The sequence below is a fragment of the Ceratosolen solmsi genome, unplaced genomic scaffold (assembly GCF_000503995.2).
Source record: "Ceratosolen solmsi marchali unplaced genomic scaffold, CerSol_1.0 scaffold6, whole genome shotgun sequence".
NCBI classification, from domain to species: Eukaryota; Metazoa; Arthropoda; class Insecta; order Hymenoptera; family Agaonidae; genus Ceratosolen; species Ceratosolen solmsi.
Genome location: NW_011948414.1, coordinates 12,478,229 through 12,492,413, shown reverse-complemented (window position 1 = coordinate 12,492,413; position 14,185 = coordinate 12,478,229). Strand labels below are relative to the sequence as shown.

General features: G+C 23.2%; 1 protein-coding gene across 1 annotated transcript in view; it reads left to right on the top strand.

Annotated features, from left to right (window-relative positions):
* The first annotated feature begins 2,659 nt into the window (after window positions 1-2,659).
* Window positions 2,660-14,185, top strand: part of LOC105368115 (Histone gene-specific Epigenetic Repressor in late S phase) — a 45,747-nt gene continuing 34,221 nt past the window's right edge. The window contains exons 1-2 of the mRNA XM_011507031.1: window positions 2,660-3,588; window positions 11,185-13,712. Of these exons, the coding sequence (XP_011505333.1) occupies window positions 11,327-13,712 (2,386 nt within the window). The 5' untranslated portion in view covers window positions 2,660-3,588; window positions 11,185-11,326. The remainder of the gene's footprint in view (window positions 3,589-11,184; window positions 13,713-14,185) is intronic.

Sequence of the window (14,185 nt, the reverse complement as noted above, 5' to 3'; positions counted from 1 at the left end):
GATATTTTTTTCTGCTTTATTTAAATAATTTATAAGCACTATATGTACTGAAAACCTTATCTTAACTAATCCGGATCATTGTTTCAATTTTGAGTTGCTTCTAAAATATCTTGTATTGTCTTATAAATATATATTTAAAATAAAAAGTAATTTGATTAACGAAACAATATATTTTATATTATTCGGAGGTATTTTAGTAATTCATTTTATTACATTTTATTCTAACTTGACAGTTTATTGAAATTTAAATTAATTGTTATGGGTTTTGTTAAAGTAGTCGAGTTTCAAGAACTGTGACCTAAAAATTAAAAAATTTAAAACTTTGAAATTAAAATTGTAAATAATGCAAATTATGAAAATGGGACAAAATGTTCTAATTTTGAAATGCGATCATATAAAATGGATAATTAGTTTTATTTTTAGATTTTAAAATATTCTAGTGATAAACTAATAACAAGATATATAACAGAAAATCAAGCAAATTAAATTATAGTTTGACAGTAAAAATTTAATCGTATAAATTTTTATTTTTTAATTGCGAATTAACAGGACTTTTACAATATTCAATTAGACGTATATGTTTTCACAAAACAGTAATTTTTGTATTTAAATTGGGATTTTACTTTTTACTTATTATTTTTTACTAATATTGTTTACATCGTTTCAATGAAAATCGACATATATTATTATAGATTTTATATTTACTTCATCGTATTTTATTTTCATTTTGTTATCTTTATTTTTATTAATTCATAGAAAGATTGATAAAAAATTTAATAAGCTTTCCGATATTGTTTTGAATTCATAATTTTATACCAATGATAAATCAGAGAAAGAAAATATGTAAGTATATAATAAATATAAGTTATTAAAACGATATGTAATATTTATAGATATAAATTATTTAATTTACTGTAAAAAATTCCAAAATTTATACATTGGACATCATTATTTAAATACTTTCAATTATTTCTTATACGTGTTTTAATTTAAAGCTATGAATATAATATAAATAGTTCATAAATTATATCGTTAATTAGAAAATGTGTATGTTTATCTTTAGACTTTAAAAATTACTTTTTATATTTACACTCTAAAATGAATTAATTATTATTTATTGATAATAAACTTTCGTTTTATTAGTAAAACTAAACATTGAGCTGTTTTGTTAGCTTATATAGATAATGGTACAATTTTTTAATAAACAGCAAAGAAATTATTTATTAATTTTAAACCTTTCATGAGCAAATAATTATTTAGAAATAATTAAGGGTAGTTATTCATCTATTTGAATTCATATAAAGTCATAATTATATATATTTATTATTACATAAAATAATAATATTTTTAATTTCATGACATCAAAGAATAAACTGGTTATGTAACACCATTAATAATTTATTTAAGTTTTTATTACAAAGATCCTAAATTTCGAAAATCTGTTTTTTTTTTTAATTTTACAGATAAATAAGATTACTTTGTTATATAGACATCAAATATTTATGTTAAAGTTAAATTATTTTATATATATAATAATATATATATATATATATATATAATATTCATTATTAAGATTACTTAACTATTATATTCAATTTTATATATTTCAAAATGATTGTTGTATAACTGATAAGTAACTTTTTCTAATTTTGTCTAATCAAATGAAAATATAGAATATTGAATAAATAAAATAAAAATTAAATATGGTAATGTGTTTAATTATTTTTTTTACTAATAATCTTTTTTAAAATACCAAATACTAGTAATTTTATATTAATTAATACGATAAATATAAATTATAATAAAATGTATTTATAATAATATACATAATATTACTAAATGTTATATACATAATGTTAAATTGTTAAAAATTTGTATTTTGTAGGTCTATCTTCATAACGATCATAGTATAAATATTTATATATATATATATATATATATATTAAACATGTTTATTTTATAATTAATATCTATAAATAACATATGAAGTTTAATAAATATATGAAATTCATTATTATAAATATATAATTTATATAAATATTTATGAGCTTTGATATAATTTATTCATGTTTTATAGATAACATAGGAATCAATGAATATGTTAATAGTTACTTTTAATCGAAAGACTTGATACACTATTCTAAATAATTTCCAATACTTTATAGCCGAAACTTACTTTCTCAATTAATTTTTAATTTATGCTTTATATATAACTAGTGTATTGTACAGAATTAGTTCATTATATTTAAAATTTAGATTTCAACGAATAATAATTACGTGAATATTTAAGATGTACTTTGATGTACACTTTTTTTTCGTATTATTCTCTTTTGATTATCTTGATTCATAAATATTTCCAAAAATTCGTACAAAAATTTCAAGTGCGTCTATTCGCATTATTTTTTCAATTATATAAAGGCAACGTCGTAATCTATTTAAATATAATTGTATTTATAAGGCATTAATGCATTGTATGAAATATATGTATATACATACTCTTACAGTCGAGTTTGCACAACCTTGGAATTAGTGTTTGCAAAATATTACCATAGTATTATGCGCGATTATCAAAAAAATCAGAAAAGCATTCATAGCTATCAATCATAATAAAAAAATGTATGCACAATGAGTAACGCCGCCTTCGTATTTTCTAGGTAAATGTTGATTCTAGCATTTGCTTTCATTATTCACAACGTCTTTCTTCCATACCGACCGCAGTTACTACACCACAGTTGCAGTCTATTTAAAGTTGATATAGTGTTCGGTGCAGCGCCAGAAGTGGCTCACAGAGCGCTGTACGCTGCTTGTTCTTGAGAAAATGGCCGATGCTGGGGCCAGTAGTGTCAGCAGCAGCAAAGTTGAGAGAAAAGGGCAGGGACGTATTGTGGAGCTGCCGACTGCTCTCCGTGTATGTGAGCGCGGTGCCGTCGTTCACGATAGTGCATCCCAGTCATCCTGACGACGGGGCTATAAAGTGTTGTGCCGCGTCGAAACATACACGGACTCGTCGTGGATATTCGCTAGTGTACGTCGACGTTGATGTCGCTGAAAAAAAGGCGAGTGAGACAAATTTGTGCACGTACGCATCAAGTAGCTACGCGCGCCGCTGCTGCGACGTTCGTGCACACAATACTTAGCAATCCTCGTGAGTGCGCGCTCCAAAAAATAAAGCACGCGAAAGAGAGAGAGAGAGAGCAATCGAGTGAGAAGAGGAAGGAAGAAGAAAAAGACAACGAAGAGAATAGGCGCGTGTATACTTCCCCTTCTGTCTCTCTCCCTCTCTCTTTCTCTCTGTCGCGATATTATAAATACCATCGGATCATGAAAGGTGTATGTTATGTAGTAGCTCAGTGTCAAGGAGTATAAAAAAGAGTAGTCTGTATATAGCTACACAGTGCAATCAACGATAACGAGAAGGAGAGAGGGGGAGAGAAGGACAAAGTGCGTGTGCGAATGTGTTTGTGAACGTGTATACGGTCGTGGGCTATATAGGCCGATTAATAAATACATAATATATGCCAGTGGCAACAATACCCTTACAGCAGACTTCTTTTTGATTACTATAACCAGAGCCAGACGGAGGCACAGGTAAACACGATTGTCCTCGTGCTTTCTTGCAACATTCGTATCTATAACTATAACAATCCCTTGGAGTTGAGTAGAAAGAAAAATACTAAGGGATTATACGTAAGAGTATAAAGCCACGTCGTCTTTCTAATAATTTTCTCTTCCGCTTTCGTGTCTGACCCCTTCTTTTTTTTATAGGTTATAACTTTACCTGCTGTTTTCTTTGCTCCATTTTGTTCATTTATTTTTTTCAACAACACTCTTCGTGAATTGAAGACATTCAATTTTTTTTCTTCATATTTTTGATAAGGGAGAGTAGCGTATTATAGAATAGAGACAAATCGTGGATGAAGGAAATCGATCATTACGGCGGTAGTCGTCGTAGAGTTTTATCCTGATCGGTCAAAGAAATATTAAGAGAAGAGGGTTCGTCAGAGTCAAATAGAGAAAATAATATTGGTGACTAACGCAAACGTTAGTTGAAAATAGGACATTTAATTATTAACAGAAAGAAACCTTACCGTAGCAATTTGTTGAGAATCTGATTTTATTCTACCTTTCGGATAAGAAAGTACAAATGTAGGAAAAGAGATACTTTTCAACTGTTAATTATTTTAATTAGCGAAGTTTACTATATACAACTACCGTTATTTTATCATATATTTAGACGAACAAAATCCTTTTTTTTTAAGTTGTAAACGTAAGTGAGAAGTCTCTAGATACGTTAGATCATAGTTTAAAATGAAGGTATACGTCTGAAAAATGCAAAATATTCCTATCGCTACTTTGCAAATTAGTAACTTTCCTTTTGGAGTTGCCATTTTATCGGTAACCGTATTAATGGACTTAATATATTTTCAATTTACAGAGTTTTATAACAACTATAATTATTACTTTAGTGCTTTGTCAAGAAAATTTGTTAATTTTTAAAATTTTAATATATTCACCTTCAAATAATATAAATGACAATTAAATTTTAAGAATTTGGCATGTTTTTTGGCAAATTAATTATTTACCAAATAAATAATTATTGTACATTTGGAATGCTACCATATATATTCGAAATTACAGATTATTGTTACTGAAATTATTTATGCACGCAATAAATTACAATAATAAATAAGGAATTAGATCATTTTAACTGAATTTTTACAAATAAAAGCTTTTATTTTTTGATAAATATTTTATTACAAATTACTATTTCAAATATTTATAATTATTAACGTTTATAGAATTAATGATATGTTCACATTATTTTCAACAAAATGAATATTTTTTACGTATATAATTACTTGTAATGATTATTATTATAAATTAACTTTGTAGTATTATTTAAAAAAATAATAAAGCATTTAATTACCTTTAAAGCTTTTACACAAAAAAGATATGGAAAATATGTGTTGAAATTTTTATAATTATATATTTTGTATTTATGGTATTTTATAATTCTATTTATATATTTTGTAGATATCAATTTAAAATAAAAATACAACATGTAGATTAAACATATCTACAAATAATATAGATAAACATATATTTTATTTTTTAATGTATATATGTAATAAAATAAATATTAAATTGTTGACTCAACATGAATTGATAATTTTCAACACATACGTTTTGTAAAATAATTAAAAATAAATAGATTAACTATTTGAAATGCGATTAAACTAAAATAAGAATTTAATATATTCGATGATATATTCATAAAGAGAGTTCGAAATTCCAAATCACGGTATATATTGGTTTTTATGTACAATTATATTTAAATGGAAAATAATCTTTTAAGTGAATGACAATTTTTATAAATGCTTTTAAATTATTATAAAGTCGAATGTTATTTATAACAACGATATACTGAACAAACTATAGCCATTCTATCGGTATTTTTGAAATTTAAAATGTAATTTCAATAAATATTGTAAAAGTTTATATTTATACAAAATATGTTAATAGTGACTAAAGAAAATATATTTATAAATATTTATATAAAATAAAATAATTATTACCGAATAACAATATTGAATAAAATAAAAGTGTTCATTATAGATTTGATACATAATAAGGTTTAAGTATTTTACAATAAAATTATTAAATTATTTCAAAAAGCTATTTATTATAAAAAATTACGGACATATGTTGTATATTTCTTTTTTTATGTGATACTATTGCAGTTAAAAGTGTAATTATAAACTAAATTGTAAACTTAATTAAAATGAAATTCGTTAAATATGCAGTTTATAATTGATTTATCTAGACTGATTCTGAAATATTGTTTGAATCCGCCTCTTTTAATATTTCATACAAATATTTAAAGTATGGTAATTTTACGTAAAAAAAGAGACCTGTTAAAAATATTTATATAACTTCATTTTCAGTAACTATTTAATAGCGTTATTTATACAAATTTGTTATAAGCGAGCATACAAACACTTTCTTACTCGCTCACTTGCAAACATATTAATTATCTATCTATATAATTAGCTTTAAAATAATGTTTTGTTTATTTAAAATGATTTTCTTATTATGTATTATAATAATATAATTTAATAATATTTTTGATGTAATATTGTATGAATAATATAATATAATAAATATAATAAATACAATAATAATATATAATATAATAATATAATCAATACAATCTAAAATAGAGTCTATTGAGAAATAGTAGATAAATATGACAAAATATTAACATAAAATAGTAGATATGTTACCATAATTCTTTTGATTGAGCAAGTTTAATATAAATATAAAGAAATTTGGTTTTGTACAAAATACCGATGATTTTATTATGAATAACCAACATTAAATTACTATACATGAATATCATTGTTTTCTATTTTGTATTGCATTCAGATGAAAATAAACACGCATTTCAATTTAAATATTTTATAAACTACTTTATTAAATTAATTAGAAAATAAATCTCTTAATAGCTCAATTATTTAATTAAATATAGATTCTTTGAATTTTCCAGGAACACTTATTGCATGTTTATATTTTGTTCATTTTAAAATATGTATTTCTATTAGTTAATTTGCGAAATATATTTAAAGAGAAAATAAAATAAGGAACATAGTGACAAAAAAAAATCGTATATTTTTATTCGCTATTCAAGCAATAAGGGACAAAATATTTTAATCTAAAACTATATCCCCAGTGGTTAATAATATATTTAAGATTATTCAATATATTGGTTATTATTATAGTACATATATAGTACATTATTATATGTGTAAAAATATAAAATTTGTTTATTGTATAGAATTTGATTCTGTAATTTATAAAATTAAAAGCAAATTATAAATTTTCGGGTAATATACTTAAAATATGGAAAATAAAATCTATTTGTTATATTATTAAGCACTTTCTTATTTACTTATAGACGAAGAAAGCTTTTTCTTATCCTTATATATTCAAAACATTAATGACATTTTATAGAGTAGTAATAACTCTAAAGCAGTTCCCACTTAGAGTAATTTTTTAAGATTAAATAATGTGTCAAAAACTTAAACACAATTGATAATTTATGATACATAATGTGTTATATATATATATACACACACACACATATATATATATATATATATATATATATATAATTATTCTAAAGTTAATTAATAGTATAAAAAATTAATTTTGATCCAGTTAATATATTCTTATTTGTGAATTTGGAATGTTCTTATGTTTAGTCACAACATATAGTATTTGCTATTTTAAATTCAACTAACATTCTTTTAATCAAAGAAAATTATTATAATTCTATAATCAACATGTAATTTGGAAAAGTATATATATATGTATATATATATATACATACATATATGTAATGTACATACTAACGCAATCGTATGTATAACATAATTTAATTAATCATTTATTACTTTATTGTAATATAAGTTGCTAAAATAAGAGATAATATTAGTTAGAATTCTCATCTTTATTCTGCACGTATAGCAAATTTATTCTAAAATTATAAAATTTGATTTAATATATTATAAAATATATTTCTAGTCTGGACTACTACTTTTTAAATATAATTAAAATAGAACAATATCTTTGTATTTGTAAAATTATCATTTGTTCTTATATCTTGATTAAATTTGTGATCTTAATCATCATTATCCTATTAGTTATGGTGAAAGATTTATTTAATAGTAACAGTAATATTTTTATTTAATTGCATTATTATAAACTGTCTTTGCTTCTAATAAATCTATTTGGACAAAATATATGAGGCTTTTATTTTTTCCTTTATTCAGTCACATTTTATTATATGTTATTTTTTTAATTTAACTTTTTTTTGTCTTACTTTTCATTTTACTTTTAGAAATTTTTGTTTGCTACATTAAATATAAATTATATTTAATATTTTATAAATAAATAAATAAACACGCATTATTGAAAACGGTTTGATTTATTCTTACACGTGTTTATTATATTAAAAAAAAGTTATAGCTATATCGGTCACTCTTTATTAAATTAAATTAATCGTAAAAGAACGAAAAATAAATCTTATTTATAAAAACGTATAATTCTAATTAAAATTTTAATTAAAAATTGAATTTTTAATATTTACATGTTAATAGATTAAATATTTATAAAATTAAATATTCAGTGCTTAATGTCAAAAGATTATATAAAATATATAAAATATTTTATTTGAACCGTATTGTATATTGATTGTATATTAGTATAAGAAATAATGTAATATACTGATAAAAGTAGTTTCAATAATAAGTCAAATGTATATATTATTTTTATCATTTATGTATATACCAGTAAATATAAATATCGTATATATTAAAAGTGTTTTTGAACGATATTTTTACAAAATAATAACTCTTAATAATTACTTGATTAAGTAATATTTTTTATTTCTTTATTTTTATTTTATTTATAAATCTCTATTAATATATTAATTTTGAAAAACTATACTATGATCTATTTAATCCTTCATAACATAATATCGTATACTCGTATATTATTCAATTCATAACATAATATCGTATGCTCATATATTATTCAATTCATAACATAATATCATATGCTCATATATTATGCAATTACACAATATTTATTTTAATTAAAATTTAAACATTTTGTATGTTATATAAAAAACATCTTACTTATCTAAAACTATCCTATATCTATTGAGGTGTATTCAAAATGTTTTTATTTAATTTTTAGAAAGATATACATTTATTTATAAAATTTAGATGTATCAAATAATAACAAATATTGTTAATTAATACTTTAAAAAAATTAATTGTATTTTTAATTAAGAAATTGATAATAAATTTAATATATATTAACGATTTCAATGAAATAGACTTCATATTAAAATGCTATATAAAAATTATTTTATATATTGTGTAATTAATGGTATCAGTTGATTTTTTTATATTTGTAATAGTTACTACATGAATCAGATAAGAAATTTTCTGTAAGAATCAATTGTATTTTGTATTTTATTATTAATATTTATAATTTAGTTTAAATTAATAAAAATGTTAATCTAATACGCGAGAATGTATAATATGTATAATGTGTTGTTATTTTATGGAATAAAAATAGGTAATTACGTTAATTATAAATTAATTTACATAGATTTAAAATTACAATATGCCTTTGGTCATATCGATAAATTATTCTAATTTTAGCGTAAATTTTGTAATGATCAAAGTTACAATTAGGAATAATAGGAAACTAAAATCTTAAGAAGTATAAGTTATTATTATGAAGTTCGTTAATTTTAGCAAAAGTAATAACAGTATAAAAATATTTAATGATTGCTGATTATAAAGCATATTTCTAACTATATTAAACTGCTGCAATAAATTAAAATGATAAAAGAAATTGGAATACGGCATAAATTTTAATTTTATAAATATAATAATAAATATAAACGAACTATTAAAAATTTAATTAAAAATGGGATCATATTAAATTATTGTTAACACTTGTGTTTTTTATTTTATTATAACGTGTAGTCGATTATATTTATCTAATAAAATTTATTTCCAAAAAAATTTCTTTTTGAACATTGATGTAAATTGTTTTATGAAAAACGAATGTTAATTTTATTTTAAAGTGGATAACAATATTTTCATTGATCAAATAGCAACAACTCTATCATTAAAACTATGTTGAAAGTCACAAAGTGAATTATTTCAATTATTAAAAATGATTTAATGTATTCTTTTAGATGTACACAACATTTATAATACATCTTGCATAGAAATAATGTTTTAACTTAGTAATTGCTACTATTACAATTTGAATTTAATTTTACATTTTTTAAAATAATTTTTAATTATTTGATCACTTTTATTAAATTTTAATTAATCACTTTAATAGGTACAACAGTCAATATTTAAATATAATCGAATTAGATGTTGGTGGAAAAGTTCATGGCCTTTAGTCTAATAATAAGGAAATATGACATATCCTCATTTTTAAAGTTCAAAGTTTGTTAGAAGCCGCAAACTTTATTTTTGTTACTAATTTAATAATTTAAATCTCGCTTTCGTATTTCTCAATAGTATCGATGTATCTGCATTATTTATTCGGCGATTTTCTTGTTTAACGGCATATCGAACCTTTTCAGCGTTACGGGATTAGTTTTATGATACGCTGATGGTTAACAGATTTTTTGCAATATTATGATCATCATCTGAGTCTAATGTATTGTACATAAATATACTTTCAGTTATTCGAAGAATTTTAACAGGTCTTTTTATTTATATATTCTTTGAAAATGTTAGTAAATAATTTTATTTTGATGTCTTAATTAAATACACAAATTTACCATGGAACTATAAATATTATTTACTTTATTTTTATCTAAGTTGTCTTACATTTAGAAAAAAATATTTTTAATTTTAAATTTGATAAGACAAGAACAAATATAAATCTGAATTGTGTACTGACACTTAATTGGATCTATTTAAATTTTATAAATTTCTGAATCTTTTTTTTTTATTAATAACCGTATTTATTAATATATTACCCTAAATTTTATATACTTTTTGGTAAAATATTTCATTGATATTTCATGTATTTTCAATACTTTCAATTTAGCGAGTTAAAACATTTTCATTTTGATATTTTGAGTCAAAGAGAAATTTCATGAATGAATTTTCAAATTGATGCACAGTAAAAGTCTCTAATTTTTATTTTACATAATTATTTGTGATTATTTTTACTCTCTTTTTTATATGTTTATAAATAATACAATATTTTATACAAATATTAGATAGCATATCTATTTATTTAAAACATGTATTATGACATTAATTTATTGTTAAATTTTATTATATATTATTTAAAATTAATGAAAATATATAACACCAAAAATGTTAAACATATGTTAAATTATTTTTTGTAGAAGATGAACATTTATTTAAGGTTTCAATTTTGTAAAAAGTTAATTATCAAATAAAATGAAAGAAAACAATTGAATATTTGAAAATAATATATTTCTAAATCTTTAATATATATGCAATGTTTATTTAATCAAGTTGAACACATTTTTATGAAATACATGTTTTTATTTCAGTTTAAGTTGCAATTTAAACAAAATTAAAATAAAATATTTATTTATAATTTCAGATAAATGAATATGCAGCAAGATTTCACAATTACATTATTTAAAAATGGTTGTCAGGTAGTTTAAGATTGTTGGATATCTATTCATAATCATAATACTTACAAGTTTACGATATCTTCGAAAATGTGAACATTGAAGAGCGGAATGAAGCCGCAGAAAAAGTCAATAATTGGCCGAAAGGCAACCAAAACATCGGTGGTTGCCAAAAAACGAAGTGCATCTCTTGAAAAGTCTGCTATACTGGAATTAAAAAAAGAAAAATGTTTTAAAAAGTTAACAAAACTGGGTGAGTCAAAAAAAAAAATTGTTTCGGAATTAAAGAAAAAGAAAGTAATAGTCGAGAAGAAAAAAGAAAAATTACCGAAAGTCGACGAACGGAAACAGAAAATTATTAAAGAATCCATAGAAAAACCTGAAAAAAAGTGTGACAGAATGATAGAAAAAAAAATCGAAGATAGAGAAGATATAGATTTAAATGATAGTTCGGATAAGAAAAAAATATATAAACCCGATGACAAAAGTAAAAATGACAAACAATACACTCAAGAAGCAAAAAAGCAATTTGATAAAATTGAGGAAAAAGATGAAAAAACCAAATCTCTAAACGGTATCGAAGAAAAAATCACTCTTGAAAATAAAATTGACGATAAAATATCAATGCTACCGGTTAAAAAAAGATTAAAGGAGGAGAATAAAAGAAGAGAAGCAAAATTAATGAAATTAGAATCTAAGGATAATTTAAAAATTATAACTGTCAAAGATATCAAAAAACCAGAACGTAAAAAATCTCCAGAACAAGAAACATTACAAAAATCATCTCCAATTAGGATTAAGAAGGAACTAAAGATGAAACAATCATCGAAAAAAAATTCACATAGAAAGACTGCCTTTGGTACGAAAAAACCCCATGTACCAATAGTTAAAAAATTATTCGATAAGAAATCGAAGCTAGTCAAATCTGCACAAGGAGCCGAGAATTTGTCGACTAGTTCATCATCATTGATGAATCTTGAGATAATAAAAGATTTAAAACAAGACAAGAAAAAGTCGGTATCATCAAAAGTCAAAGATATGTTAGCGAAGAAGTTTAATGATGAGAAATCTGTGAAAGCAACAATAAGGCTGTCACAAAAAAATACAAAAATGAATTTAATTGTAAAAAACGAGGATAAGGTAAAAAATGGAAATCTTGATAAAAATTCTATGAAAAAATCAGATTTCATCAAAGATTTAGATACAAATTTTAGCGAAATAAAGAAATCTCCAAAAGAGGAATCTTGCGTTGTACATACAGATAATATTAAGAAAGAAATTATCGATGAACAGGAAATAAATAAAATTAAAGAAGATTCTAAAAAAAGTTCAAAATTAAAAATTGCCAAAAAGATAATTAAAAAATCATTTAAAAATTCAAAAATTTCAAACGATACTGATACCGACAAAACTGAAATTACATCTGATGAGAACATAAAGCAACAATCAAAGACTATAGAAAATCAATCTAAAAATGCCGTTAATTCGACAAAGGAAGAGCAAGATTTGATAAAAGTGAATTTAAAAGTCGAAACTGTAAATGGCGAGAGTAGTGAAAGCGTATCTACTTCGGAATCAGAAGATGGTGACGAGGATTATGCTCGAAGAAGTAGATCTAAGACCTTTTCAAAAATCAAAGAACGTACCCCTTCTGAGGAACGAGTCATGACCAATCGAATGAAACTCTTTGGATTTTGGAGCGGACCGAAAAGACATAGAGTAGCTTCATTGAACGCATTAGCAAAAGTGCATTGTCTTTATGAGAATGAGAATGGAGGTGTTTATCTGGGAGGTTTCTGTAAGCCTAAGCCTGAAAAAGAGAAGGAAAAGGATAAGGAAAACAAGCCGAGAAAATGCAAGGAAGAAAAAGAAGATAAAATTCAGCAAAAGGATAAAAAATGCAATAAGAGTAAAGGTGAAGAGACATCTGCAAAGAGAAAGTTAAGAAATGTTCCTGGATTGCGTGGAAAACATTATGACGTGCTTGAGGGATTAACTTCTTCCTCTTCTTCCGATGAAGATATAGAAATGCGTCGAGAGAAGGAAAAAGAAAAAAAGAAAAAAGAAAAGGAAAAGGAAAGACTAGAACGGGTGAAGGAAAAAAAGTTAGAAGAAGAAAAAGAGAGAGAAAAGAAAAAAGGGGAAGAAGGGAACGAGATAGAGGTTGTTCCGATGAAAAAGCCAAAACAAAAACGAAGAAAAAAGAACACGGAAATTATGGACCTTAAAGATATGGTGGTTTGTAAACGTATGGCTAGTTTAAATGCTTCTGCTATTCTTGCCGCATCATATTCCGATGAAAAGAATCGTTTAGGTACTAGTAGTGAATCTTCTTCAAGTAGTGAATCAGATGTTGAATTTATTAAAAGACGACGTCAAAGTGATTCAGACATAGATAAGAGAAAGCAGCGTCAAGGCGGTTCAGATGCCGATGATTTGGTCAAACCTTCCAAGAAAGTAATGATAGTTAATCAGGACACTGATGTTACAATAACTGGTAGGTTTTTATTCAATATTGATATTTTATTATTTATAACAACTTTTTCTGTTGTTTATCAAAATTCTTAAATGAGTGGAATATTTCTATATGAATACTTAGAATACAAATTTTATCATTTATATTTAATTAATATCTGTAATTCAATCCTGAAATAATTTAAGATTTAAAAATTTTTTTTGAGGAACACATGCTTAAATTTTATTGTAAATATCTTATATGTACACATTGAAATACGTTTTTAATTTGTCACTATCAACGATTTTTGTATTTTTATATAAACGTAGTAAAAAATACAAATTTAATAGACTATAAAAATATTCCTAATTTAAACGAGAAAGCATGAAATAATTATTTGAAAAATTTATTTGAATATTAACTTTTTTTCTTAATATTATTTTTTCTTAATATTTTATATAAATTAAACTTTAAAAATGAATTAAATTGGACAATAAATAAAATAACATCTCTCA